The sequence below is a fragment of the Coregonus lavaretus genome (genome assembly GCF_964263955.1).
Source record: "Coregonus lavaretus genome assembly, chromosome: 12".
In the NCBI taxonomy this organism is placed as follows: domain Eukaryota; kingdom Metazoa; phylum Chordata; class Actinopteri; order Salmoniformes; family Salmonidae; genus Coregonus; species Coregonus lavaretus.
Window position 1 is genome coordinate 31889363 of NC_139999.1, and position 25214 is coordinate 31914576.

The 25214-nt window shown below is 46.2% G+C and overlaps 2 protein-coding genes across 2 annotated transcripts in view; one reads left to right on the forward strand and one right to left on the reverse strand.

Moving 5' to 3' along the window:
- On the reverse strand, positions 1-17043 carry LOC311138587 (ruvB-like 1). Its single transcript, XM_084173338.1, has 12 exons — positions 16642-17043; positions 7354-7516; positions 7094-7180; positions 6681-6813; positions 5635-5786; positions 5291-5380; positions 1743-1892; positions 1456-1519; positions 1047-1245; positions 813-915; positions 581-672; positions 1-479 (listed from the first exon to the last, which is right to left on the reverse strand). Exons 2-12 carry the CDS (start codon positions 7492-7494, stop codon positions 320-322), a joined length of 1371 nt encoding a protein of 456 aa, XP_084029464.1. The 5' UTR covers positions 7495-7516; positions 16642-17043; the 3' UTR covers positions 1-319.
- Positions 7789-25214, forward strand: part of LOC311138581 (selenocysteine-specific elongation factor-like) — a 26079-nt gene continuing 8653 nt past the window's right edge. Inside the window, exons 1-5 of the mRNA XM_084173330.1 lie at positions 7789-8595; positions 20639-20846; positions 20947-21034; positions 23035-23199; positions 23960-24631. Of these exons, the coding sequence (XP_084029456.1) occupies positions 8292-8595; positions 20639-20846; positions 20947-21034; positions 23035-23199; positions 23960-24631 (1437 nt within the window). The 5' untranslated portion in view covers positions 7789-8291. The remainder of the gene's footprint in view (positions 8596-20638; positions 20847-20946; positions 21035-23034; positions 23200-23959; positions 24632-25214) is intronic.

Sequence of the window (25214 nt, forward strand, 5' to 3'; positions counted from 1 at the left end):
AAATTTTCCATGTTTTCCTTTTTATTGAAAAAAATTAATTTGATTAACAAGCAAATAACCTTTAAAAAAAGGTATTTATCAGAATAGTACAAACCACTACAGTTGATGGGGCAGCTTGAGGGGGTTGTTGAACAAGAGAAAGGATGAAATAAGGCATAAAAGAAAGAAGAGAGGGATGAATTTTACATGGAGAACTGGGAGAGAAAAAGACTGCCAGGGCAATGACTTTCCAAACATGAGATGCTTAACTCTGTGGTAGAAACTGTGGATGGAGGGATGTAGAGAAGGGTAGAGGAACTTTAGAAGGGGTGTTAGTTCTTTATTTCATGAACTTGTGCTGCTGGTCCTGGAGGATCTTAGCGGAAGACTTGGCATCATAGAAGAGCTCATTGATCTCCTCCACCTGCTCCCGCTCTACTCCCTCCTTCCCCTGGACTCTGCCTAACAGACTGGCTGGGGTCAGCAGCTGCGCCGCATACCTGACAGAGGAGAGGGGTAGGTGAGTCAATACACACACACACACTAGAGACAAGTGGAGTGTGTGTGCACACATGCAGAGTAACAGATTGGTGAGTGTTACCTGAGGGTGGTCTTGGTTCCGATCTCTCCCAGGTGACTGAGGGCCTCCTCACTGATGTTGATCCCCTCAGTCTGAGCACGGATTTTAATGATCTACAGTGACCACACAAACGCTGTCAGCATCACACCAGTGACCACACACTTCATATATAAACATACCGTCTCTTAAACACACACTTCATATTTTATATATAGGAATGCAATCTCAGACACGATGAGAGGCGCACACACACCTGCTTCATCTCCTGTGGTGTGTAGAGCATGGTGCGGATGATCATGACTCTGTCCAGCAGGTCCAGAGGAATGCCATGGGGAGAGCTGATGTCCTCTGTCCCCCTGAAAAACCAACCACACAGAAGGGTTAGTAAACAGAGCAAAGTTGGCTTCCAAAACAGACTGTCACAGTTACTCACATTCAAACTGAGTTGCAATCACATGCATGCACATTAGCACACACACCCACCCACCTGATGAGGCAGTTGCCCCTGTTGGAAGCAAACACTACGATGGGTGCGATGGTGCTCTCCAGGGCTCGGTGCAGATAGGTGAAACACTCAATGTCCAGCATGTGCACCTCGTCCACAAACAGCACCCCGGGGACCAGCTCAGCCACACCCTGGTCAATGTAACGGTTTACCACCTTGTTGATCTCAGCTCGCAGCTTGTCTAATGGACAGCAGGAAGAGCCAATGAAGAGCCAGGGGTCAGGCAAGGGAGCCAATCAAAAGGCAAGGACAGAACAGAAAGGATGGGTTTCTTTTGAGTGATGTTTATTGGGGGGAGGTTGGGGTTTTGAAAGTACAAGCTGCTATTACTACAAGGATATAAGTACGGTTGTGGGTTTAAAAAAGTTAAGCTTAGTGGTTGAGGGCTTACCTGTGATCTCGGTCTTCTTGGGCTTCATCAGTTGTCCCATCATAGACAGGATATCTTGACCTCCCTGAGAGGAGAGCAACCACACTTTATTCCTTAAGAGTAAGTCGGGGGGGGGGGGGGGGGGGGTCATACCAACGATCATTTAGATTACTGCAGGGCGCAGACATAGACTCAAGTGTTTTTGTTTGTGCACTATTATTTTTAGTGCAATAGTTATTTTCCCATAGTGTATATCTGCAGTGCAGTCTTATTCACTTTAACCAGGGTCTAGGGGACACTGTGTGTACCTGTGGTCTAGCGTTGGCAATATCCAGGTCGTGTAGCGTGACGTCTTGGATGATCTCTTTCTTCTTGTGGACGTCCCCCTTGGGCAGCGGCACGTACTCCTCAGCCTCCAGGTCAAACTCTGTGGCAAATGTGTCACACCGACCTTGTCTCTGCACACGCCACACAGACGGAATGGTTAAACACAGAACACAAGCATACTGAACAAAAATATAAACGCAACATGTAAAGTGTTAGTCCCATGTTTCATGAGCTGAAATAAAAAGATCACAGAAATGTTTCATATGCACAAAAAGCTTATTGCTCTCAAATGTTGTCCACAAATTTGTTTATATCCCTGTTAGTGAGCATTTCTCCTTTGCCAAGATAATCCATCCACCAAGATAATGATAAACTCTATGTGAAGGAAATGTGTTGCACTGCATGAGGCAAATGGTTGTAACACCTAGGGCTGTGGTGGTCATGATATTGTCACAGGTGATTGTCAAGCAAATAACTGCTGGTCTCACGGTAATTCACCGTTAATTAGCATCTCCAGATGCAGATCTTTGGAACATCTACATTTTAAAAAGTCTAATAAATCCATGTAATATAGCCTACACCATCACAATAAATCCATAATTTATTTTAGACAGGTCTAAAGAAACATGATATGAAGAAAATGTAGTCTGTTTCAGAAGAACAGAATAGCATACTCTGAGTTGTCCTTATGTTAGGCCCTGATATGGCTATGCCATATGGCTGTGGGCTACAGTAGTTCATTTAGCAGACAAGATTTGCTTAGAATTCCGTGGCTTTATTTTATAATACGAAGAATACAATTGAACATAGCTTAATAAAATATAAAGGATATTTTCTCCAAACAATTTCAAAGGAAGTGTGCACATGCGGCTATTCTGTGTTGAGCGGTTAACAAAGAAACTGGTCCTCCTATATGCTTAATTTAGAGTTATTTATGCAACTTTTGTTGTGATACAAACGTTGGGCTATATGTTTTGATGTTTAATACATTCTAAGGCTGCATGATGGGACTCTAATGATGATTTGAGAAATGTCGCAAGTTGCACATACTTCATCAGTCTCTCATTCACAATTTGACAAGCACTTGATATTCTCACCAGGCCTCAAATGTCCCGGCGGCATCCACCTTGTGTGACCATAATGCCCCCTAAAAAATCCATGCCTTTTGCGGCCAAAATGGCCATTGTGCCCTTGGGCTGAATATAATAGGCTAATTATAATTCCCTTCTCCTGGCTGCCGTGCTCCAAAGCACCCCTCACTCACATGGCTCTCTCAGATGTAACCAATGCCTGTCACGTGATCGGGTCCTTCTCACAGGCATTTCAGCTAAGTAGGCTTCAAGTGAATAAAGAGTGACACATCAGGGACGCAACTGCACAAGTCCCTCTTATCGAATTCTGAGGCGCATATTGAAAATGTTAGAACTGTCCACATTTAGCCTACTTTTCATCAGCCAACAAGATGAGTAGGCCTAACGAACAGCAAAAGCACTAGCCTATGTCAATCTAGTATCCGCCATAGTACAAAAGTTGACCTATTCTATTGGTCAACTTGTCCTTCTGTGCAAGGAATCAATATTCCAAACATACTCTGGGACAGTTGTGGGATGCGATAGAGCCCAAATTAATACCACTTTTTAAAGCAATGAGGCTGATCGTTTAGCTTAAAATGTTGATAAACTATTAGGCAATTTTTTCACATAAGTGCAGCAATGCGCACACGGCAGTAGGCTATAAGCGCGAATGTTCCAAAATCCAATCAATTAGCGGGAAAACACTGTTCTTGAAAGTGACGGCAAATGCGATTATGCATGTAATGCTTTATTATAAAGGTGCATTTTTATAGTGAAAATGTTAACTTTAACTTGAAACTCACACGCAGCCTATGTATGCCAGTTAGGCTCTAAACCGGTTATAAAGCAGATGAATGTGCTTAATTTTAAGAAGTTATTTGGCCACTTTAGTTGTGATACAAACCTTATCAAAACATATAGGCCTATGGGCTTGGCTACATTAGGTGTGCGACTATGATTTGAGAAAGTAGCAACAAAAAAAAAGTATGAGCTGTTTCTTGCCTTAATGCACAAGCTGGGCATCATTCACAAGTGATAGGCTAATATTGTCACCCATCAGACTATTCTTCATTTAATGTTGTCTTTACATATACTAAATAATATATGTGTGATATTAGTTTTGATTTAGAATGGACCATTATCATGCACCAGTCTCAGAACAGGGGCATGGGAAAATAAATACATAAACTTAAATAGCAAATGGTGGACGCTTTTCCCGTGATTAATTTTCATGCCAGCCAGGTAGGCTATGCTCCTGTTGTAAAGCAAAGCGCTTAATATTAGGAAAGTTGATCAATAAATAGTAGGCCTAGCCTATAGAAAGCTGATGGAATCCTCCTCTTTTTAATAGAGGCCATCAAAACTGTTCTCACGCAATGGCATAGCCTATGGAAATGTTGCGCAACATGAGCACTCATTAAGTGTTTGATTAGATTTTCGATTACATTTGCATTGATGGGAGTGTTTAGAGGGACAATAGCAGCATCAGATCTTGGAGAAGCCTAATTACCGTGACTAAACGGTCACATGGAATTTGACTGCGTTCATGACTCGTGACCACCGGTGTGACGGTAATACGGGACCAGCCCTAGTCACACCAGATACTCACTGGTTTTCTGATCCACGCCCTACTTTTTTGTAAGGTATCTGTATTCCCAGTCATGCGAAATCCATAGATTAGGGCCCAATGAATGTATTTCAATTGACTGATTTCCTTTTATGACCTGAACCTGAAATTGTTGCATGTTGCATTTATATTTTTGTTCAGTGTACTAACCCAATCCCATCAGAGGAGGTCTGGTGGCTGAAACTAGGCCAATCACTTCATAGGGGAATAAAAAGAAGGGAGGAGAGGGAAAGCAGGGGAATGATTGGACTCCATGCCAACTTGAGGAGGGCATGAAAGAGGCGGGGGGATGAAAGAGTAAGAGTCAGGGAGGGTCCTGCAAGGGCTGTCAACAGCAACAAATGTAAGGACCACCCCTCCCCCCGGGCCCACCTGCACCCTCAGCCCACCTGCACCAATTAAAGAAGCCGTCAACACACGTGTCAACACAGGCCACGAGGCCCGTCCGCCAGAACAGAGGGAGCGAAGGAGAGATGGAGAGATAGGGGGAATAAAACCCGGGCCGATGAAGGGCTGGAGGAATGAGAGGGGTCCATTCCAGCGTACAGTATAGAGATGAAACAGAGCCGGCATGGAGGACTGACGGAGATGAAACAGAGCCGGCATGGACTGGGGCAGGAGGGCACAGCAAAGCGCACTGTGTTGTTTTAGTGCATTCTTAGTTTGTGTGCTTGTTTGTAAGTTTTTGTAGTATGTCAATTACTTTAATTTTGAATTGTTTGAGCCACTGTAAATGTGTAATTTGTGTATGGGAGCCTTTTCAAGGTGAGTCTTTTCAAGGTGAGTGTTTGTATAGAAGTGTATTAAATAGGTGGAAGTGTATTGATACCTTGACGGCTCCACTGTTTGATTCAATGTAGATGACATCTCCCGCCTCCACACGCTCCTTCTGCAGGCTCTCATAAATACTGGGATCCAGCTACACACAAACACAGAGACACAGACCGTAAGATACAACAGTGTTTTTACAGAGCGCTTTGTGCCCCCTTCATGAGTAGAATGAAGTTGTCCCTAGACACTGATCTAGGGCCAGTTTTGTGTCCCCCACCCTCTATTTTACATTACATTCCCCTAACTGTTATAGCTGCGATTTCGAGAGGCTAACCTAATCCTAGATCTGTGTCTAAGGCCAACTTCTACATGGACTGGTCTAGTCTCCGACTCGTGCCTGACCTTGAGCTGCTTGGTGCCCTTGCCTGTCTTCAGTCCAATGATGACGTGGCTGATGGTCTTCCCGTAACCACCCATGGGGTTCTCCGTCTCACAGGGGGTCAGCTCTGTAACCTCCCCCTCATACACCTCCTTGGTCTCCTTAATACGCAACCCTGGAGGAGGGAGGACAGGGTCAGGGTCACACACTGAATGAAGACTCTGTAAAACCTTTATTCTCTTGAATCAATAAAACCACCACATCCTTTGGTCTACCTGGCAGACCATTTATTGGAGACTGTGTGAGAGTGAGTGTGTGTACAGTGCATGGTCCTCTCTCTGTGTAATGTGATCACACTGTAGCCCTTGTTCCTTCTGCATACAGTCTCTTGGTGTGTGAGTGGCGCACAGGTGGCTGGGCTATAGGAGGGGGGGGCACACTTCTGCGGGAGAGGCCGTTTTTCAGATTGCTCATCAGGGGGGTGTCGACATGCTCAGAATGTACCCTGCCCTTTCCCTCCATCGTAACGCTTGTGTTCCGTCCTAAGGGAGGGGTGAGGGTGCTGACCACCACCCCTCTCAACCCAAGCTCCATTCCCTTCTCTATGACAGGGAATTATTATTATTATTATTATTTGGGGGTGGTGCTTATATTTGTCCTGTTACACACAAGTGTGTAATGGAAATGTGGGAGTGGGGTCACGGCCATCAAGTGAAGTGCCTTGCTCAAGGGCACAGCAACATATTTTTCACCTTGTCGGCTTCGGTATTCGAACCAGCGACCTCTCGGTTACCGGCCCAATGCTCTAACCGCGAGGCTACCTACCATAATGTCAACACTTGAACAAACCCCTTCCGAGCCTTTTCCCCAGTGTCAACAGCCACACTGATCCCCTACCCTAGTCAGCCCAGTAGGAGGGGTGTGGAGGAGAACCCCTGGCTCTGGAGTCTATTCTGATGGTGGTGTAGCTGGTGAATGAAGGGTGCAGCTTTATCTGGTCTCCAATTGACCCAGGTGTGTGTGTGTGTAATCCATTCCCAGTGGCCCGTGTTTGTGTGTGGCCCCTCACCTATGGCCCTCCTGAAGTTCTCCATCAGCACCTCTGTTTTCTTTATCTCAGAAGAGTAGACCTCACTACCCACCATGGGGCAGAATGGCACCTTGTTGCCCAGCTCCTGTGCCATAGCCAAAGCCAGGGCAGTCTACAAGGGGGGAGAGAGATTGTGCAAAGTAGGGTTGGTTAAAGTCTCAAGTCTTGTATTCTTTCTATTACTGTGGAGGACAAAGGTATAACCATTAGTCCAAAAGTATGTTCTGCAACAAAAACGAGTTTCTATTGGACAAATTTAGGTAGGTCCCTCCCCGTTTCGTTCGCTTCGGTTGGTTCCTAGTGAATACACCCCTGGAGACACAGTAAGCATATCAGACATTTCACAATTACTTTGGGGTATCATTGAAGTACTGCAGTAACATTTTGTCTACCTTTCCTGTACCGGGAGGTCCAGCCAGTAAAACTGCCCTTCCTGACATCTTCTTTGAGCGGATCAGTTCCACAATAATACCACAAGCCTGTTGACAGAAAAAAAGGTAAAGAACAACATAAAATATTGAAAATAAGAAATAGAATAAAGAACAATGACCTGCAAAGTCACGTGATATCGGAAATACGGTGGCTAAATAACTAAAAGTAGCCAACTTCAAGACTTACGTTTTCACGTAACTAGCTAGTTAGGCTAACTTACCTCTCTTGCGGTCTCCTGCCCCACAAGACCTGACGCATTTTGCTTTGCATTCCCGGCCTCGTCTAGCCCGAGTCCTTTCACATGGCTGTGAGACGCGACACGCTGGGTTTTCGTGGTGCTTTTCACTTCCTCGATTTTCATGGCTGTGTTGTTTATTCAAGTCCTATAAGTAACCAATAATGCCCCCTTACTTGTTATTTATTCAATGTTTTAATCTGTTATAATCGGTGAGTTAACTCCAAACACACACAGAGCCGGTCTGTTTCCACGGGTGCATGTGGGTTACCAAGGAAGTTGAAGGAAGTACAACCGTAAAGGTGTTTTTCTTTTTTGCTCTGGAGGTACACTATTGGACAATTATGCTCTTTTGTTATAAAGCGATTGGATAGAAGCACTGTCACTCTCACTCATAAAAAAAACACCACGCCTCTCTTTGGCTTTTATTTCCGCTTGTGTTTAAGTCACTTTGACGTTACGGAAAATGGTACACACTTTGACATTGGTTCCGGCCAAAGTGCATTCCATCGCTTATCGAAAAATGTGCTTAACAATATTATTTGTGTAGAGCTCTAGACGGATATTTCTTCACATCTCACATTGATTTTGTAGCCTATGCTTGCGAGGGGGACTAAAACGTTACTTCAACCGGCATATTTTCCAGAGGACTGTTTTTATTGATACACAATTGACAGAAAAGTTTCGTGTAATTCGACAGCTAACGTTAGTGTTTTGCTAACGTCAACTATATTTCATAACAAATATGAATGAATTATAAGGTTAGGAGTTTAATGAATGACGGTTAGTTTAACGTACAAGTAGTCAATTGTGTTAAGTGTAATTACGGAAAGTAAACTAGAGTTCAAGGTCCAGCCAGCCACGCTAGGTGCTGAGACTGGTTGCGACAGGAGCAGATAGCTAGTTAGTCAAAGCTACCAGTCATGGCAGACTCGAGCAACAACCACCCGAAGACCCTCAATTTTAACGTGGGGGTACTTGGGCATGTCGACAGCGGGAAGACGTCGCTTGCCAGGGCTCTCAGCAGCACAGCGTCCACGGCTGCCTTTGACAAGAACCCGCAGTCCCGAGAGAGAGGCATCACCCTGGATCTAGGCTTCTCCTCCTTCACCGTGGACCTCCCCGAGCAGCTGCGGGCGGTGTCCGGGGGCCGCGGCTACGACAACCTGCAGTTCACGCTGGTGGACTGTCCTGGACACGCGTCCCTCATTCGCACCATCATTGGGGGTAAGAGAAGCGAATGAGGATAATCTCGTGTTACTGTTTTAACTGCAAAAATAAATCGATGCCCTAACAACAGTGGCAGGACAGCAAATGCTCAGGTGTTGACACTTGTTTAACAGTGGAGATCCCATCACTCACACAATGGCGGCAAGATTTACACCACTCCAGCCGACGCTTGGCATTGCGCATGGTGATTTAAGGCTTGTGTGGCTGGTCGGCAATGGAAACCATTTCACGAAGCTCCCGACGAACAGTTATTGTGCTGACGTTACTTCAAGAGTCAGTTTGGATCTCGGTAGTGAGTGTTCAACCGAGGACAGACAATTTTTACGTGATTCAGTACTCGGTGGTCCTCTTCTGTGAGCTTGTGTTTTTTAAATAATTTTTTTATTTAAGCAGGTAAACCAGTTGAGAACAAGTTCTCATTTACAACTGCGACCTGGCCAAGATGAAGCAAAGCAGTGTGATAAAAACAACAACACAGAGTTACATATTGGGTAAACAAAACAAAGTAAAAAATACAACAGAAAATATATATACAGTATGTGCAAATGTAGCAAGTTATGGAGGTAAGGCAATAAATAGGCCATAGTGCAAAATAATTACAATTTAGTATTTACACTGGAATGATAGATGTGCAAGAGATGATGTGCAAATAGAGATACTGGGTTGCAAATGAGCAAAATAAATAACAATATGGGGATGAGGTAGTTGGGTGGGCTAATTTCAGATGGGCTGTGCACAGGTGCAGTGATCGGTAAGGTGCTCTGACAACTGATGCTTAAAGTTAGTGAGGGAGATAAGTCTCCAGCTTCAGAGATTTTTGCAGTTCGTTCCAGTCATTGGCCGCAGAGAACTGGAAGGAATGGCGGCCAAAGGAGGTGTTGGCTTTGGGGATGACCAGTGAGATATACCTGCTGGAGCGCATACTACGGGTGGGTGTTGCTATGGGGACCAATGAGCTAAGATAAGGCGGGGATTTGCCTAGCAGTGATTTATAGATGACCTGGAGCCAGTGGGTTTGGCGACGAATATGTAGTGAGGACCAGCCAACAAGAGCATACAGGTCACAGTGGTGGGTAGTATATGGGGCTTTGGTGACCAAACGGATGGCACTGTGATAGACTACATTCAATTTGCTGAGTAGAGTGTTGGAGGCTATTTTGTAAATGACATCGCCGAAGTCAAGGATCGTTAGGATAGTCAGTTTTACGAGGGCATGTTTGGCAGCATGAGTGAAGGAGGCTTTGTTGTGAAATAGGAAGCCGATTCTAGATTTAACTTTGGATTGGAGATGCTTAATGTGAGTCTGGAAGGAGAGTTTACAGTCTAACCAGACACCTAGGTATTTGTAGTTGTCCACATACTCTAGGTCAGACCCGCCGAGAGTAGTGATTCTAGTCGGGTGCCAGCAGCGTTCGATTGAAGAGCATGCATTTAGTTTTACTAGTGTTTAAGAGCAGTTGGAGGCTACGGAAGGAGTGTTGTATGGCATTGAAACTCGTTTGGAGGTTTGTTAACACAGTGTCCAATGAAGGGCCAGATGTATACAAAATGGTGTCGTCTGCGTAGAGGTGGATCTGAGAGTCACCAGCAGCAAGAGCGACATCATTGATATACACAGAGAAAAGAGTCGGCCCGAGAATTGAACCCTGTGGCACCCCCATAGACTGCTATAGGTCCAGACAACAGGCCCTCCGATTTGACACATTGAACTCTATCTGAGAAGTAGTTGGGGAACCAGGCGAGGCAGTCATTTGAGAAACCAAGGCTATTTAATCTTCCAATAAGAATGTGGTGGTTGACAGTCGAAAGCCTTGGCCAGGTCGATGAAGACGGCTGCACAGTACTGTCTATTATCGATCGCAGTTATAATATCGTTTAGGACCTTGAGCGTGGCTGAGGTGCACCCATGACCAGCTCGGAAACCGGATTGCATAGCGGAGAAGGTACGGTGGGATTTGAAATGGTCGGTGATCTGTTTGTTAACTTGGCTTTCAAATACTTTCGAAAGGCAGGGCAGGGGCAAGTTGCAGCGGAGGGTGCAGAGCTGGTGGCCGGGGTAGTGGTAGCCAGGTGGAAAGCATGGCCAGCCGTAGCAAAATGCTTGTTGAAATTCTCGATTATTGTAGGTTTATCGGTGGTGATAGTGGTTCCTAGCCTCAGTGCAGTGGCAGCTGGGAGGAGGTGCTCTTATTCTCCATGTACTTTACAGTGTCCCAAAACTTTTTGGAGTTAGTGCTACAGGATGCACATTTCTGTTTGAAAAAGCTAGCCTTTGCTTTCCTAACTGCTTGTGTATATTGGTTCCTAACTTCCCTGAAAAGTTGCATATCGTGGGGGCTATTCGATGCTAATGCAGTATGCCACTGGATGTTTTTGTGCTGGTCAAGGGCAGTCAAGTCTGAGGAGAACCAGGGGCTATATCTGTTCTTAGTTCTGCATTTTTTGAATGGGGCATGCTTATTTAAGATTGAGAGGAAAGCACTTTTAAAGAACAACCAGGCATCCTCTACTGACAGAATGAGATCGATATCCATCCGGGATACCTGGGCCAGGTCAATTAGGAAGGCTTGCTCGCTAAAGTGTTTTAGGGAGCGTTTGACAGTGATGAGGGGTGGTCGTTTGACCGCGGACCTGTTACGGACGCAGGCAATAAGGCAGTGATCGCTCAGATCCTGGTTGAAGACAACGGAGGTGTATTTAGAAGGTCAGGATGATATCTATGAGGGTGCCCATGTTTACAGATTTAGGGTTGTACCTGGTAGGTTCCTTGATAATTTGTGAGATTTAGGGCATCTAGTTTGGACTGTAGGATGGCCGTGGTGTTAAGCATATCCCAGTTTAGGTCACCAAGCAGTACGAACTCTGAGGATAGATGGGGGGCAATCAATTCACATATGGTGTCCAGGGCACAGCTGGGGGCTGAGGGGTGTCTGTAGCAAGCGGCAACAGTGAGAGACTTATTTCTGGAAAGGTGGATTTTTAGAAGTAGGAGCTCAAACTGTTTGGGCACAGACCTGGATAGTATGATAGAGCTCTGCAGGCTATCTCTACAGTAGATTGCAACTCCACCCCCTTTGGCAGTTCTATCTAGGCGGAAAATGTTGTAGTTGGGGATGGACATTTCTGAATTTTTGGTGGCCTTCCTAAGCCAGGATTCAGACACTGCTAGAACATCAGGGTTGGCGGAGTGTGCTAACGCAGTGAATAACTCAAACTTAGGGAGGAGGCTTCTGATGTTAACGTGCAAGAAGCCAAGGCTTTTACGGTTACAGAAGTCAACAAATGATAGCGCCTGGGGAGTAGGAGTGATACTGGGGGCTGCAGGGGTTAACCTCTACATCACCAGAGGAACAGAGGAGGACTAGAATAAGGAAATGGCTAAAGGCTTTAAGAACTGGTCTTCTAGTGCGTTGGGTACAGAGAATTAAAGGGGCAGATTTCCGGGCGTTGTAGAATAGATTCAGTGCATTATGTACAGACAAGGATATGGAAGGATATGAGTACAGTGGAGGTAAACCTAAGCATTGGGTAACAATGAAAGAGATGGCATCACTGGAGGCACCGATTGAGCCGGTCTCCGCGTGTATGGGGGGTGGAACGAAGGAGCTATTTGAGGCAGTTTGAGAGGGACTTGGGGCTCTACAGTGAAATGGTATAATAAGAGCCAACTGGAACAGCAATAGGCAAGGCATATTGACATGGGAGAGAGGCATAAAGCAATCACAGGTGTTATTCAAGAGAGCTAAGACAACAACTGGCGATGAAAGTTTGGGCTGAGGCTAAACAGATAAACAGGACAGGGTACTGTGTAAAAGGAACAGTCCAGCAGGCATCAGCTGTGCAGCTGAGTGATCATAAGGTCCAGTGAACAGCAATATGTGAGTCCGAGAGCAGTTCAAATTGGTGCTACAGCACAGGCGAGCAGGAAGCACGGCTGTTGAATTGCGTGTGCTAGCGGGCCGGGGCTAGCAGATGGATCTTCGCAACGGGAAGCCTGTTGAAACCACAGACGATTACGTTGGCAGACCAGTCGTGATGGATCGGCGGGGCTCCGTGTCAACACTAGGAAGTCCCGTCCGGTTGACAGAGAGGTAGATAGCCGGGAGATGGGCCTGACTCGAGGCTAGCTCAAGGCTGATTAGCCAACAATCCATTCGGTTGCAGCTAGCTAGTTGCGATGATCCGGTGTTAAAGGTCCAGTGATTCAGTGATTCCGGCAGAAAATCCGGTATGTTCTGGGTCAATAACGCGCTGTGCAGACAGTGCAGACTGGCCGATAATAGTCCAGGCTAGAGCTGGCTGGTAGGTAGTGCAGGCCACGGACAATGGTGAAAAACCACTAACGGTGGCTAATAGCAAGTAGCTAGTTAGCTGGCTACTCCCGTCCAGTAGACCGAGAGGTAGATAGCCGGGATATGTGCCTGGCTTGAGGCTAGCTCAAGGCTAACTGGTGCTTGCTTCGGGGGCAGTGGTGATTTAGCCAACAGCATCATCCATTCGGTTGCGGCTAGCTAGTTGCGATCCGGTGTTAAGGTCCAAAGATTCAGTTATTCCGGCAGAAAATCTGATGTTCTGGGTGAAACCGCTAACGGTGGCTAATAGCAAGTAGCTAGTTAGCTGGCTAGCTAGTTTCAACTGGAGATTCTGGATAAAAGGTAAGTAAATAATAGAATCCGTTCCATATTGAGTGAGGCGGTTTGCAGGAAAGTATATTTAGTAGAAGGATGAAAAGTGTCTGATATATATATATATACACGAAAAAAACAAAAAACAGGCTATTTACACGGACACACTACAGAGTACACGACCGCACTGCTACCCCATCTTGGCCTACCACTGAGCCGTTGTTGCTCCTAGATGTTTCCACTTAACAGTAACAATTCTTACAATTGACAGGGGCAGCTCTAGCAGGGCAGAAGTTTAACGCAATGACTTGTTGGAAAAGTGGCATCCTATGGCGGTGCCACGTTGAAAGTCACTGAGCTCTTCAGTAAGGCTATTCTACTGCCAATGTTTGTCTATGGAGATTGCATGGCAGTGTGCTCGATTTTATACACCTGTCAGCAACGGGTGTGGCTGAAATAGTCGAATCCACTAATTTGAAGGGGTGTCCACATACTTTTATTTATATATAAACATGAAGAATAAATACACAATTAGTAGCGATAACTTGGCTATATACACAGGGTACTGAGTCGATATGCAGGGGTACGAGGTAATTGAGGTAGATGCAGTGCATTCGGAAAGTATTCAGACCCCTTGACTTTTTCCACATTTTGTTACGTTACAGCCTTATTCTAAAATGGATTAAATTGTTTTTTCCCCCGCGTCAATCTACACACAATAACCCATAATCACAAAGCGAAAACAGGTTTTTCGATTTTTTTGCAAATGTATTAAAAATAAAAAAACAGCAATACCGTATTTCAATATGCATTCAGACCCTTTGCTATGAGACTAAAAATTGAGCTCAGGTGCATCCTGTTTCCATTGATCATCCTTGAGATGTTTCTACAACTTGATTGGAGTTCACCTGTGGTAAATTCAATTGATTGGACATTATTTGGAAAGGCACACACCTGTCTATGTAAGGTCTCACAGTTGACAGTGCATGTCAGAGCAAAAAGCAAGCCATGAGGTCGAAGGAATTGTCCGTAGAGCTCCGAGACAGGATTGTGTCTAGCCACAGATCTGCGGAAGGGTACCAAAAATATGCAGCATTGAAGGTCCCCAAGAACACAGTGGCCTCCATCATTCTTAAATGGAAGAAGTTTGGAACCACCAAGACTCTTCCTAGAGCTGGCCGCCCGGCCAAACTGAGCAATCGGTGGAGAAGGGCCTTGGTCAGGGAGGTGACCAAGAACCTGATGGTCACTCTGACTGAGCTCCAGAGTTCCTCTGTGGAGATGGGAGAACCTTCCAGAAGGACAACCATCTCTGCAGCACTCCACCAATCAGGCCTTTATGGTAGAGTTGCCAGACGGAGGCCTCTCCTCAGGAAAAGGCACATGACAGCCCGCTTGGAGTTTGCCTAAAGGCACCTAAAGGACTCTCAGACCATGAGAAACAAGATCCTCTGGTCTGATGAAACCAAGATTGAACTCTTTGGCCTGAATGCCAAGCATCACGTCTGGAGGAAACCTGGCACCATCCCTACGGTGAACCATGGTGGTGGCAGCATCATGCTGTGGGGATGTTTTTCAGCTGCAGGGACTGGCAGATTAGTCGGGTTTGAGGGAAAGATTAACAGAGCAAAGGACAGGGAAACCTTGATGAAAACCTGCTCCAGGCCTCTGCATGGGGCAAAGGTTCACCTTCCAACAGGACAACGACCCTTAGTACACAGCCAAGACAATGCAGGAGTGGCTTCGGGACAAGTCTCTGAATGTCCTTGAGTGGCCCATCCAGAGTCCGGACTTGAACTCGATCGATCATCTCTGGAGAGACCTGAAAATAGCTGTGCAGCGACCCTCCCCATCCATCCTGACAGAGCTTGAGAGAATCTGCAGAGAAGAATGGGAGAAACTCGCCAAATACAGGTGTGCCAAGCTTGTAGCGTCATACCCAAGATGACTCGAGGCTGTAATCGCTGCCAAAGGTGCTTCAACAAAGTACTGAGTAAAGGGTCTGAATACTTATTTAAATGTGTTATTTCCGTTTCTTTATTTGTAATACATAAAAAAAAAAAAAAATGTGTTGGGGGGAAACTATTTAATCCATTTTAGAATAATGCTGTAACGTAACAATATGGAAAAAGTCAAGGGGTCTGAATACTTACCTTATGTACATATAGGTAGAGGTAAAGTGACTAGGCAATAGGATAGGTAATAAACAGTAGCGTATGTGAAGAGTCAAAATAATTAGTGCAAAGAGGGTCAATGCAGATAGTCCGGGTAGCTATTTGGTTAATTATTGAGTAATCTTATGGCTTGGGGGTAGAAGCTGTTCAGGGTCCTGTTGGTTCCGGTCTTGGTGCATCAGTACCACTTGCCGTGCAGTAGCAGAGAGAACAGTCTGTGACTTGGGTGGATGGAATCTTTGAGAATTTGTAGGACCTTCCTCTGACACTGCCTGTTATAGAGGTCCTGGATGACAGGGAGCTCAGCCCTAGTGATGTACTGGGTCGTACGCACTACCCTCTGTAGCGCCTTGCGGTCGAATGTCAAGCTATTGCCCGTTGCGAAGTCCAGCATCCAGTTGCAGAGGGAAGTGTTCAGTCCCAGTGTCCTGAGCTTAGTGATGAACTTGGAGGGCACTATGATGTTGGACAGCTGGGTTTCTTTTTGTCATCCGTGATAGTTTGCAAGCCCTGACACATCAGACGAGTGTCAGAGCTGGTGTAGTATGATTCGATCTTAGTCCTGTATTGACGCTTTGCCTTTTTTATGGATTCCTTATATGCGTCCGGATTAGTTTCCTTCATTGCGGATGTTGCCTGTAATCCATGGCTCTTGGTTGGGAAATGAAACGGGCCAGTCAGCTGTCTGATGGCTGCTGGTACTCCAGCCCTGAGTTTGACAGCCATGTACAGGAATGGCAAGTGGCAACATACAATGACTTTATCAGATAAGGACAACATGTTCATGGATAATTGATTGAGGGTGGTAACTTCCTATACTGTAGAGCTTACTACACTGTCTGTGAACTCATGAAAGTGCTGTCAGAGTTCAACTCTAGATCCAGCCAGCAGAGGGCGACTGAGGACTGCAGAATAAAGACTACACAACCACCCATACAAATATAATGTATTTCTTGAATCAACCATGCAAAGCAGCCATTACAAGGTTAACGCACACTGACTGACTGGCCCCTCCACTAGCCTGTGGCTTTGCAAGGAGGAGAGCGAGGAGGAATGGATTCAACATTCCAGGAGGACAAGAACAGCGCCGGAAGAAGATGGCTGCCGTTTTACAGCCCTCTAACCAATTGTACTATTATGTGTGTTTTTCCGCGTTATTTGTAATTTATTTTGTACATAATGTTTATGCCATCGTCTCTTATAACCAAAGAGAGCTTCTGGATATCAGGACAGCGATTACTCACCTCGCGTTGGACGAACACTTTTTTTTCAACGAGGCGTTCGCGAAGGATATTCTACAGACTCCAGACAAGGCCCAGATCCCCGTCATTCGCGTGAGGAAGAGACGGAGATACCGTGGACGTAGGTCGGGGTGCCTTGTAAAGATCCGACGGCGAACGAGTAAACTGCCTCTCCCATCAATCCTATTAGCCAACGTTCAAGCTTTGGATAATAAAATGGACGATTTAAGATTACGGTTATCCTACCAACGGGACATTAAAAACTGTAATATCTTATGTTTCACGGAGTCGTGGCTGAATGACAACAATGACAACATTCAGCTAGCAGGCTATACGCTACATCGGCAGGACAGAACGGCAGACTCGGGTAAGACGAGGGGTGGCGGTCTCTGTATTTTTGTAAACAACAGCTGGTGCACAAAATCAAATACTAAGGAAGTCTCAAGGTTTTGCTCGCCTGAGGTAGAGTATCTTATGATAAGCTGTAGACCACACTATTTACCAAGAGAGTTTTCATCTATACTTTTCATAGCTGTCTATTTACCACCACAAACCAATGCTGGCATTAAGATTGCACTGAATGAGTTGTACAAGGCCATTAATCAACAGGAAAACGCTCATCCAGATGCAGCGCTCCTAGTAGCAGGGGACTTTAATGCAGGGAAACTTAAATCCGTTCTACCTCATTTCTACCAGCATGTTAAATGTGCAACCAGAGGGGAAAAAACTCTAGACCACCTTTACTCCACACACAGAGACGCATACAAAGCTCTCCCTCGCCCTCCATTTGGCAAATCTGACCATAACTCTATCCTCCTGATTCCTGCTTATAAGCAAAAACTGAAGCAGGAAGCACCAGTGACTCGGCTAATAAAAAAGTGGTCAGATGACGCAGATGCTAAGCTACAGGACTGTTTTGCTAGCACAGACTGGAACATGTTCAGGGATTCTTCAGACAGCATTGAGGAGTACACCACATCAGTCACTGGCTTCATCAATAAGTGCATCGATGATGTCGTCCCCACAGTGACCGTACGTACATACCCCAACCAGAAGCCATGGATTACAGGAAACATCCGCACTGAGCTAAAGGGTAGAGCTGCCGCTTTCAAGGAACGGGACTCTAACCCGGACGCTTATAAGAAATCCCGCTATGACCTCCGACGAACCATCAAACAGGCAAAGAGTCAATACAGGTCTAAGATTGAATCATACTACACTGGCTCTGACGCTCGCCGGATGTGGCAGGGCTTGAAAACTATTACAGACTACAAAGGGAAGCACAGCCGCGAGCTGCCCAGTGACACAAGCCTACCAGACGAGCTAAACCACTTCTATGCTCGCTTCGAGGCAAGCAACACTGAAGCATGCATGAGAGCACCAGCTGTTCCGGACGACTATGTGATCACGCTCTCCGTAGCCGATGTGAGTAAGACTTTTAAGCAGGTCAACATTCACAAGGCCGCAGGGCCAGACGGATTACCAGGACGTGTACTCCGAGCATGTGCTGACCAACTGGCAAGTGTCTTCACTGACATTTTCAACATGTCCCTGACTGAGTCTGTAATACCAACATGTTTCAAGCAGACCACCATAGTCCCCGTGCCCAAGAACTCTAAGATAACCTGCCTAAATGACTACCGACCCGTGGCACTGACGTCTGTAGCCATGAAGTGCTTTGAAAGACTGGTCATGGCTCACATCAACAGCATAATCCCAGAAACCCTAGACCCACTCCAATTTGCATACCGCCCCAACAGATCCACAGATGATGCAATCTCTATCGCACTCCACACTGCCCTTTCCCACCTGGACAAGAGGAACACCTACGTGAGAATGCTATTCATTGACTACAGCTCAGCATTCAACACCATAGTGCCCTCAAAGCTCATCACTAAGCTAAGGATCCTGGGACTAAACACCTCCCTCTGCAACTGGATCCTGGACTTCCTGACGGGCCGCCCCCAGGTGGTAAGGGTAGGTAACAACACATCTGCCACACTGATCCTCAACACGGGGGCCCCTCAGGGGTGCGTGCTCAGTCCCCTCCTGTACTCTCTGTTCACCCATGACTGCATGGCCAGGCACGACTCCAACACCATCATTAAGTTTGCCGACGACACAACAGTGGTAGGCCTGATCACCGACAACGATGAGACAGCCTATAGGGAGGAGGTCAGAGATCTGGCCGTGTGGTGCCAGGACAACAACCTCTCCCTCAACGTGACCAAGACAAAGGAGATGATTGTGGACTACAGGAAAAAAAAGAGGACTGAGCACGCCCCCATTCTCATCGACGGGGCTGTAGTGGAACAGGTTGAGAGCTTCAAGTTCCTTGGTGTCCACATCACCAACGAACTATCATGGTCCAAACACACCAAGACAGTCGTGAAGAGGGCACGACAAAGCCTATTCCCTCTCAGGAGACTAAAAAGATTTGGCATGGGTCCTCAGATCCTCAAAAAATTCTACAGCTGCACCATCGAGAGCATCCTGACTGGTTGCATCACCGCCTGGTATGGCAACTGCTTGGCCTCTGACCGCAAGGCACTACAGAGGGTAGTGCGTACGGCCCAGTACATCACTGGGGCAAAGCTCCCTGCCATCCAGGACCTCTATACCAGGCGGTGTCAGAGGAAGGCCCTCAAAATTGTCAAAGACTCCAGTCACCCTAGTCATAGACTGTTCTCTCTGCTACCGCACGGCAAGCGGTACCGGAGTGCCAAGTCTAGGTCCAAAAGACTTCTCAACAGCTTCTACCCCCAAGCCATAAGACTCCTGAACAGCTAATCATGGCTACCCGGACTATTTGCACTGCCCCCCCACCCCATCCTTTTTACGCTGCTGCTACTCTGTTAAGTATTTATGCATAGTCACTTTAACTCTACCCACATGTACATATTACCTCAACTAGCCGGTGCCCCCGCACATTGACTATGCAACGGTACCCCCCTGTATATATAGCCTCCCTACTGTCACTTTATTCTATTGTATATATAGCCTCCCTACTGTCACTTTATTTTTTACTTCTGCTCTTTTTTTTCTCAACACTTTTTTGTTGTTGTTTTATTCTTACTTTTTTGTTTAAAATAAATGCACTGTTGGTTAAGGGCTGTAAGTAAGCATTTCACTGTAATGTCTGCACCTGTTGTATTCGGCGCATGTGACCAATAAAATTTGATTTGATTTGATTTGATTTGAAGAGACTTCCTTATCCTTACGGCTCAGTTGAACCCTGCTTACTCATTCCCCCTCTCTTCGTTCTTGCTGCTATTCCCCTTCTCTCTCTCTTCTCACTCCTAATGAGTGTTTGTAGGGTTGACAATATGTATCCTGTAAGAGGAGGACAGGCCTGAGAGGTGAGGGTGAGAAGAGAACAGGGGGAGTCACAGTAGAAGGAAAGCAGGATAAGGCGAATACACACACACACACACACACACACACAGGAGTGCAGCCTGTGTCAGTGTATATGGCTGGTAGTTTGCTATATAAAGCCAGTGTGTCCCTGTGGATGGCACATGCTGTGGATTAGGGCGGAAGGAAGGTGTGGGGAACGGGGTATGTAATAAGCTTCCCCTCCTGTCCCCAATGGGGAGAGCACAGGAAAGAAAGAGAGCCAAAGAGAGGCAGAGAAAAGAGGGGAGCACAGGAAAGAAAGACTGCCAAAGTGAGGGAAAGAAAAGAGGGAGGAAAGACAACCAAGCGAGCTGAGGCTCTAATTTCAGCCCTCTAGCCCTTCTCCCTTCTTTACATCCCTTTGTACCCTCCCTCCTCTTTCCCGCTCTTCTTGTTCTGTTGTTATTCTTGGTTGTCTGTTTCTGTTCCTGTTGCTCAACTTATGACTTTGGTCATATGGCCCTCCAAGAGTCCTGTGTAGATCAGCTGTAACCATGCAGTGCTGAGTGTGTGCAATCATTTCACTGCAGTAGTTTTGGACTGGGGTGTTTATTATTGACAAGTCTATAGCATACATCTAATTGTGCGTGTGTGTGTGTTCCAGGGGCTCAGATCATAGACCTGATGATGCTGGTGGTAGACGTGGTGAAGGGGATCCAGACCCAGACAGCAGAGTGTCTGCTGATAGGAGAGCTGACCTGCCCCCGCATGGTGGTCATTCTCAACAAGACTGACCTGCTGCCGCCCAACAAGAGACAGACCGCCATCGACAAGATGACCAAGAGACTGCACAAGACCCTGGAGAACACCAGGTAACACACACACACACACACACACACACACACACACACACACACACACACACACACACACATAGTCATTCTAACCCTCGTTTCATCCCCTGTTGGCCAGATTTAAAGACTGTCCTGTGATTGCCGTGGCAGCGAAGCCTGTTGGTCCTGAAACAGAGGAGCCCCAGGGAGTGCCTGACCTAATAGAGGTAAAGACCCTGAACACACTGGTGACCAAGGATGTGCCTGCACTGTTAGCGGTTTTGGTTAATATTCTGACTAGACAGGACAAACCCATTTTCACGATTTCTGGTATATCATCAAAATAAATTAATCACAGCACGTTTTTGGACTCATTCAGCAGTTTGTACCTGGTTAATTAGAATACTATTGGAAATTAATGTTGAAAGCAAACATTTTTATTCCTAAAACATACATTGAAAATTATGCTGTAGCTGATTCCTGTTGACAATAACTTTTGATAAATAGCCAAATGTCAACACCGTTTTGAAGTGTCCAAATCAATAATCAATAGATGCAAAAACAGTTTGTCATATATTGAAAACCTAAACATAAAATGTACTACCTACACATACATGTACCACAATAATAATCATATTACTTGTATTTTCTATCAACGAGAACCTTATAAACTGCATATGCACCAAAAACCCTTTTGGTTTGACAAGTGGCAATAAATCACTCATATTGATTAGGGGGGAAATCAGGAATATGCGCAACAAAAAACACACAGGAACTGGAAATATTGTTTACATCACTGGTTAGAGGACAACCTGATGAAGACAGCCAGATACATTTTGGAGTGATGCATTTTGATTTGGGGTTCGCCAAAATGGAAAGAGAAACGCAACACTTATTTGCCAATCACTCATAATCAATATCACGTTGAAATCAATAGAACGAGAGGGGGTAGTCAGGTTGCACGTCCTGATTGAACACTACTGAAAAAACACATAATCTGGTATGCTGTATCACTGGTTATAGGACAACTTGTAGAAAACATCCAGTTACATTTTTTATTTTGTTAAAGGGATACTTCGGGATTTTGTCAATGAGGTCCTTTGTCTACTTCCCCGGAGTCAGATGAACTTGTGGATAGCATGCTAGTAGATACCCATAGATTTCCAGTCATTGCGCTAACGCTAGTTAGCATTGGCTCACGAAACTACCTCTTAACTTCCTTCATACTGGACACAGAGACATAAAAATGGTATCCACAAGTTCATCTGACTCTGGGGAAATAGATGAATTGTCAACAACCCGAAGTATCCCTTTAATCACTCATATCTGTACCAAATTGAAATCAATAGAGCGAGGCAACGTTTGGGTTGTAGGTGCTGTTTGAACTAACACTATTCAAAGGCCACACTGAGTATGAGAATATTTTTTATTTCACTAGTTATAAGAGAATTTGCTACAGACAGTGGTCTACATTTTGGAATGTCGGATGGAGATTCTGGGAGGCTGCCGACAGGGGAAGAAACAAATCAGTTACTTTGTTATTTAACTTAAATGAATAACGACCCGGCATATGATATCAACGCTGACAAAGTTTGGCTGTTATTTAAGTGATCTTGTGTAATCGTAAAACGTGAGCTTGTGTAATCTAGTAACACATACTGTCCACATCATGGAAAGTAGCGTAATGTAAATTAATTAAATGTGGCTAAAAAATGCTATATCTTAATTTAGCATTATTGTTAATGAAGCAAACTCACAGATTTTTACAATAATCACCATATATTTCTCACTAGTTTAACCATTTAGAGAGTTAAATGCTCTCCAACACATTATTACCAGGCGCTCTAGACTAGAGCTTCCATAGTGTCTGTGCAGCAGCCTGAACGTTCCACGTTGCTATTCTGACTGGTGTGGAGATACTTTCAATGATACATACAGTATCCTTAATTGAAATGATACTGTAAAAGGTAGATATCCTAGAACAAAGAGGTATATGACAGACACTGTCATAGGTCAGGGAGTTCTGCCCTATGATTAAAACACGAGACACTGTCAGGAAGTGTTTATGAAACCACAGGATACACAGACTCAACACTAAGATATGGTTCTGAATAGGACTGGCCCTCTGCTCTGTGTGTGACTAGCCTGAATCATACTCATGCCTACGATGACCGTACAATGTTATGACAGCAGTTTTGACTTTGCTCCGTATGTGTGTCTCCCCTAGCTGTTGAAGATCCAGACGTACCTCCCTCACAGAGACCCGGGGGGAGCCCTGCTGATGGCCGTGGACCACTGCTTCTCCATCCGCGGTCAGGGCACGGTCATGACCGGAACTATTCTACAGGGGGCGCTAGCTGTCAACGACACTGTGGAGATCCCATCGCTCAAGGTACGGTCACTGACCACAGAACATTGATTTGCATGACCACTGAAAGTCTTGATCAGTGGTTCTCAATCTGCTAAGTCTATTGACCAGCAACAATTATTTGTGATATTGCTGATTATTATAGCGCGTTAGTCAATTTAATTAGTTCTATTTTTAGTTAAAGTGGTTTTAGTTCATACTATTGTTTGTCACTTTATAGGACCACATTAACTAAAATTAGAACCATGGCATGCTCATAGTCCCTGCTTCCAGAAAGGTGGAGAATCGTTGATGCAGTAGAAGAACCCTGATTCAGATGACCTGGACAGCACAAGGCTAGAGTAGAAGCTACGGAGTTCATAAGTTGACTGGAGGAGGAGGGAAGGAAAGAGGGATGGTAGTGTGGGGGTGGAGGATGTGTCTGTGTGTTTTTGGAGGGAGCAGGATGGGGAGACTGGGGAGGAGGGGTGGGGATTGACAGTACAGGAGCTGACTAATTTAGACCAGATGCAGTCACTCACACTTGTTTGTAGGCCAGCCTAGTCTAAACACCAGCTTATTGTATTGAACCTTACTATCAACTGGTGTCATTATAACATCCTCCATCAGGTGGCAGCAAAAGCCTGGAAAAACCAGCAGGCTTGTCTCAGCATTCAGTGTCAGAGAAGAATGGTGGTTAGGCCACACCGACCATACTCACCCACTCTCCCTCACACAACAACACAACAAACAATAAGAGTAGGTTAGTTTGATTGTCTCTCTGTGTTTGTCCTTTAACCCCTAGGTGACCAAGAAAGTGAAGTCAATTCAGATGTTCCGGCTGCCGGTGTCTGGGGCCATGCAGGGTGACCGCGTGGGCGTGTGTGTGACCCAGTTTGACCCCAAATTACTAGAACGGGGGGTGGTGTGTACCCCTGGATCCCTACACACCCTCCACGCAGCCCTCATCTCCGTCAGAAAGATTGGCTACTTCAAGGGTTCCCTGGCCACCCGAGCCAAGTTCCACATCACCGTGGGCCATGAGACTGTCATGGCCAGGGTCACGTTCTTCGGTCTGCCCCCTGGAGGAAGCCCCCAGACCCCCACCACGGACCCCCAACCACCTCCCTCCGACCCCCACTCCCCTCAGCCAGACCCCAGCCCCCTGAGCAAACCTTTTTCCTTTGACCGGGAGTACTTCCACCAGGACGAGTATGTGATTGGCCAGCGGGCGGCCGGAGGGGCTGGGTCAGACCCGGAGCAGTGGGCGCTGCTGGAGTTTGAGCGACCGGTCACATGTCCCTCTCTCTGCCTGGTGATTGGCTCCAAGCTGGACACAGACATCCACGCCAACGCGTGCCGGCTGGCGTTCCAGGGTCGTCTGCTGGAGGGCTTTGAGGAGAAGAACTACTCTGAGACTACACTACCCAGACTACACATCTACAAGACCAAACACAAGGAGGGACAGGTGGAGAGGGTGAGTGGACGCCCTGCTCGCCTCTCTCTGACTCCCCTAATAGTCTGTACACCCTCCCCTCCCATCACCCTTCATGGATCTCTGTCCTTGCTCCTTTGCCCTCTCTCTCACCCCTCTTCTCCCTCTCTCTCTCTGGTCCTTGTTTGGATTTTTCATTGCTGGTGGTGCTGGAGCGTGTTGCAGGGACTGAGCTCCCATTGTGCACACACACAGAGTCCCTGGGGCGGTGCGGGAGGGAGGCGTGGAGAGGTATGCGGGGCCTTGGCCTGTGCTGGGATGTGACACAGGCGTGTGGCCCTCTGATGCCAGTGGCAGCAGCCAGACAGACTGGTGCTGTTTGGACACACCTGAGTGGCACAGGAATATACCCATATGACTCTGCATTCTCCCAGACCCACACTCTAGCCTCTGCTCTCTCTCTCTTCTCTCTGCTCTCTCTCTTTCTCTGCTCTCTTCGCTCTCTCTGCTCTCTGCTCTCTTCGCTCTCTCTCTTTCTCTGCTCTCTCTGCTCTCTCTTTCTCTGCTCTCTGCTCTCTTTGCGCTCTCTCTGCTCTCTCTGCGCTCTCTCTTTCTCTGCTCTTCG

Excerpts from the sequence above, each read along its gene's own strand:
- LOC311138587 (XM_084173338.1), bottom strand. The coding sequence starts at position 7,494 with ATGAAAATCGAGGAAGTGAAAAGCACCACGAAAACCCAGCGTGTCGCG. Across the intron at positions 6,814-7,093 it reads GACCTCCCGGTACAGGAAAG|ACTGCCCTGGCTTTGGCTAT; the intron begins GTAGACAAAATG and ends CCCCCCTTGTAG. Across the intron at positions 480-580 it reads GGAACCAAGACCACCCTCAG|GTATGCGGCGCAGCTGCTGA; the intron begins GTAACACTCACC and ends CTCCTCTGTCAG.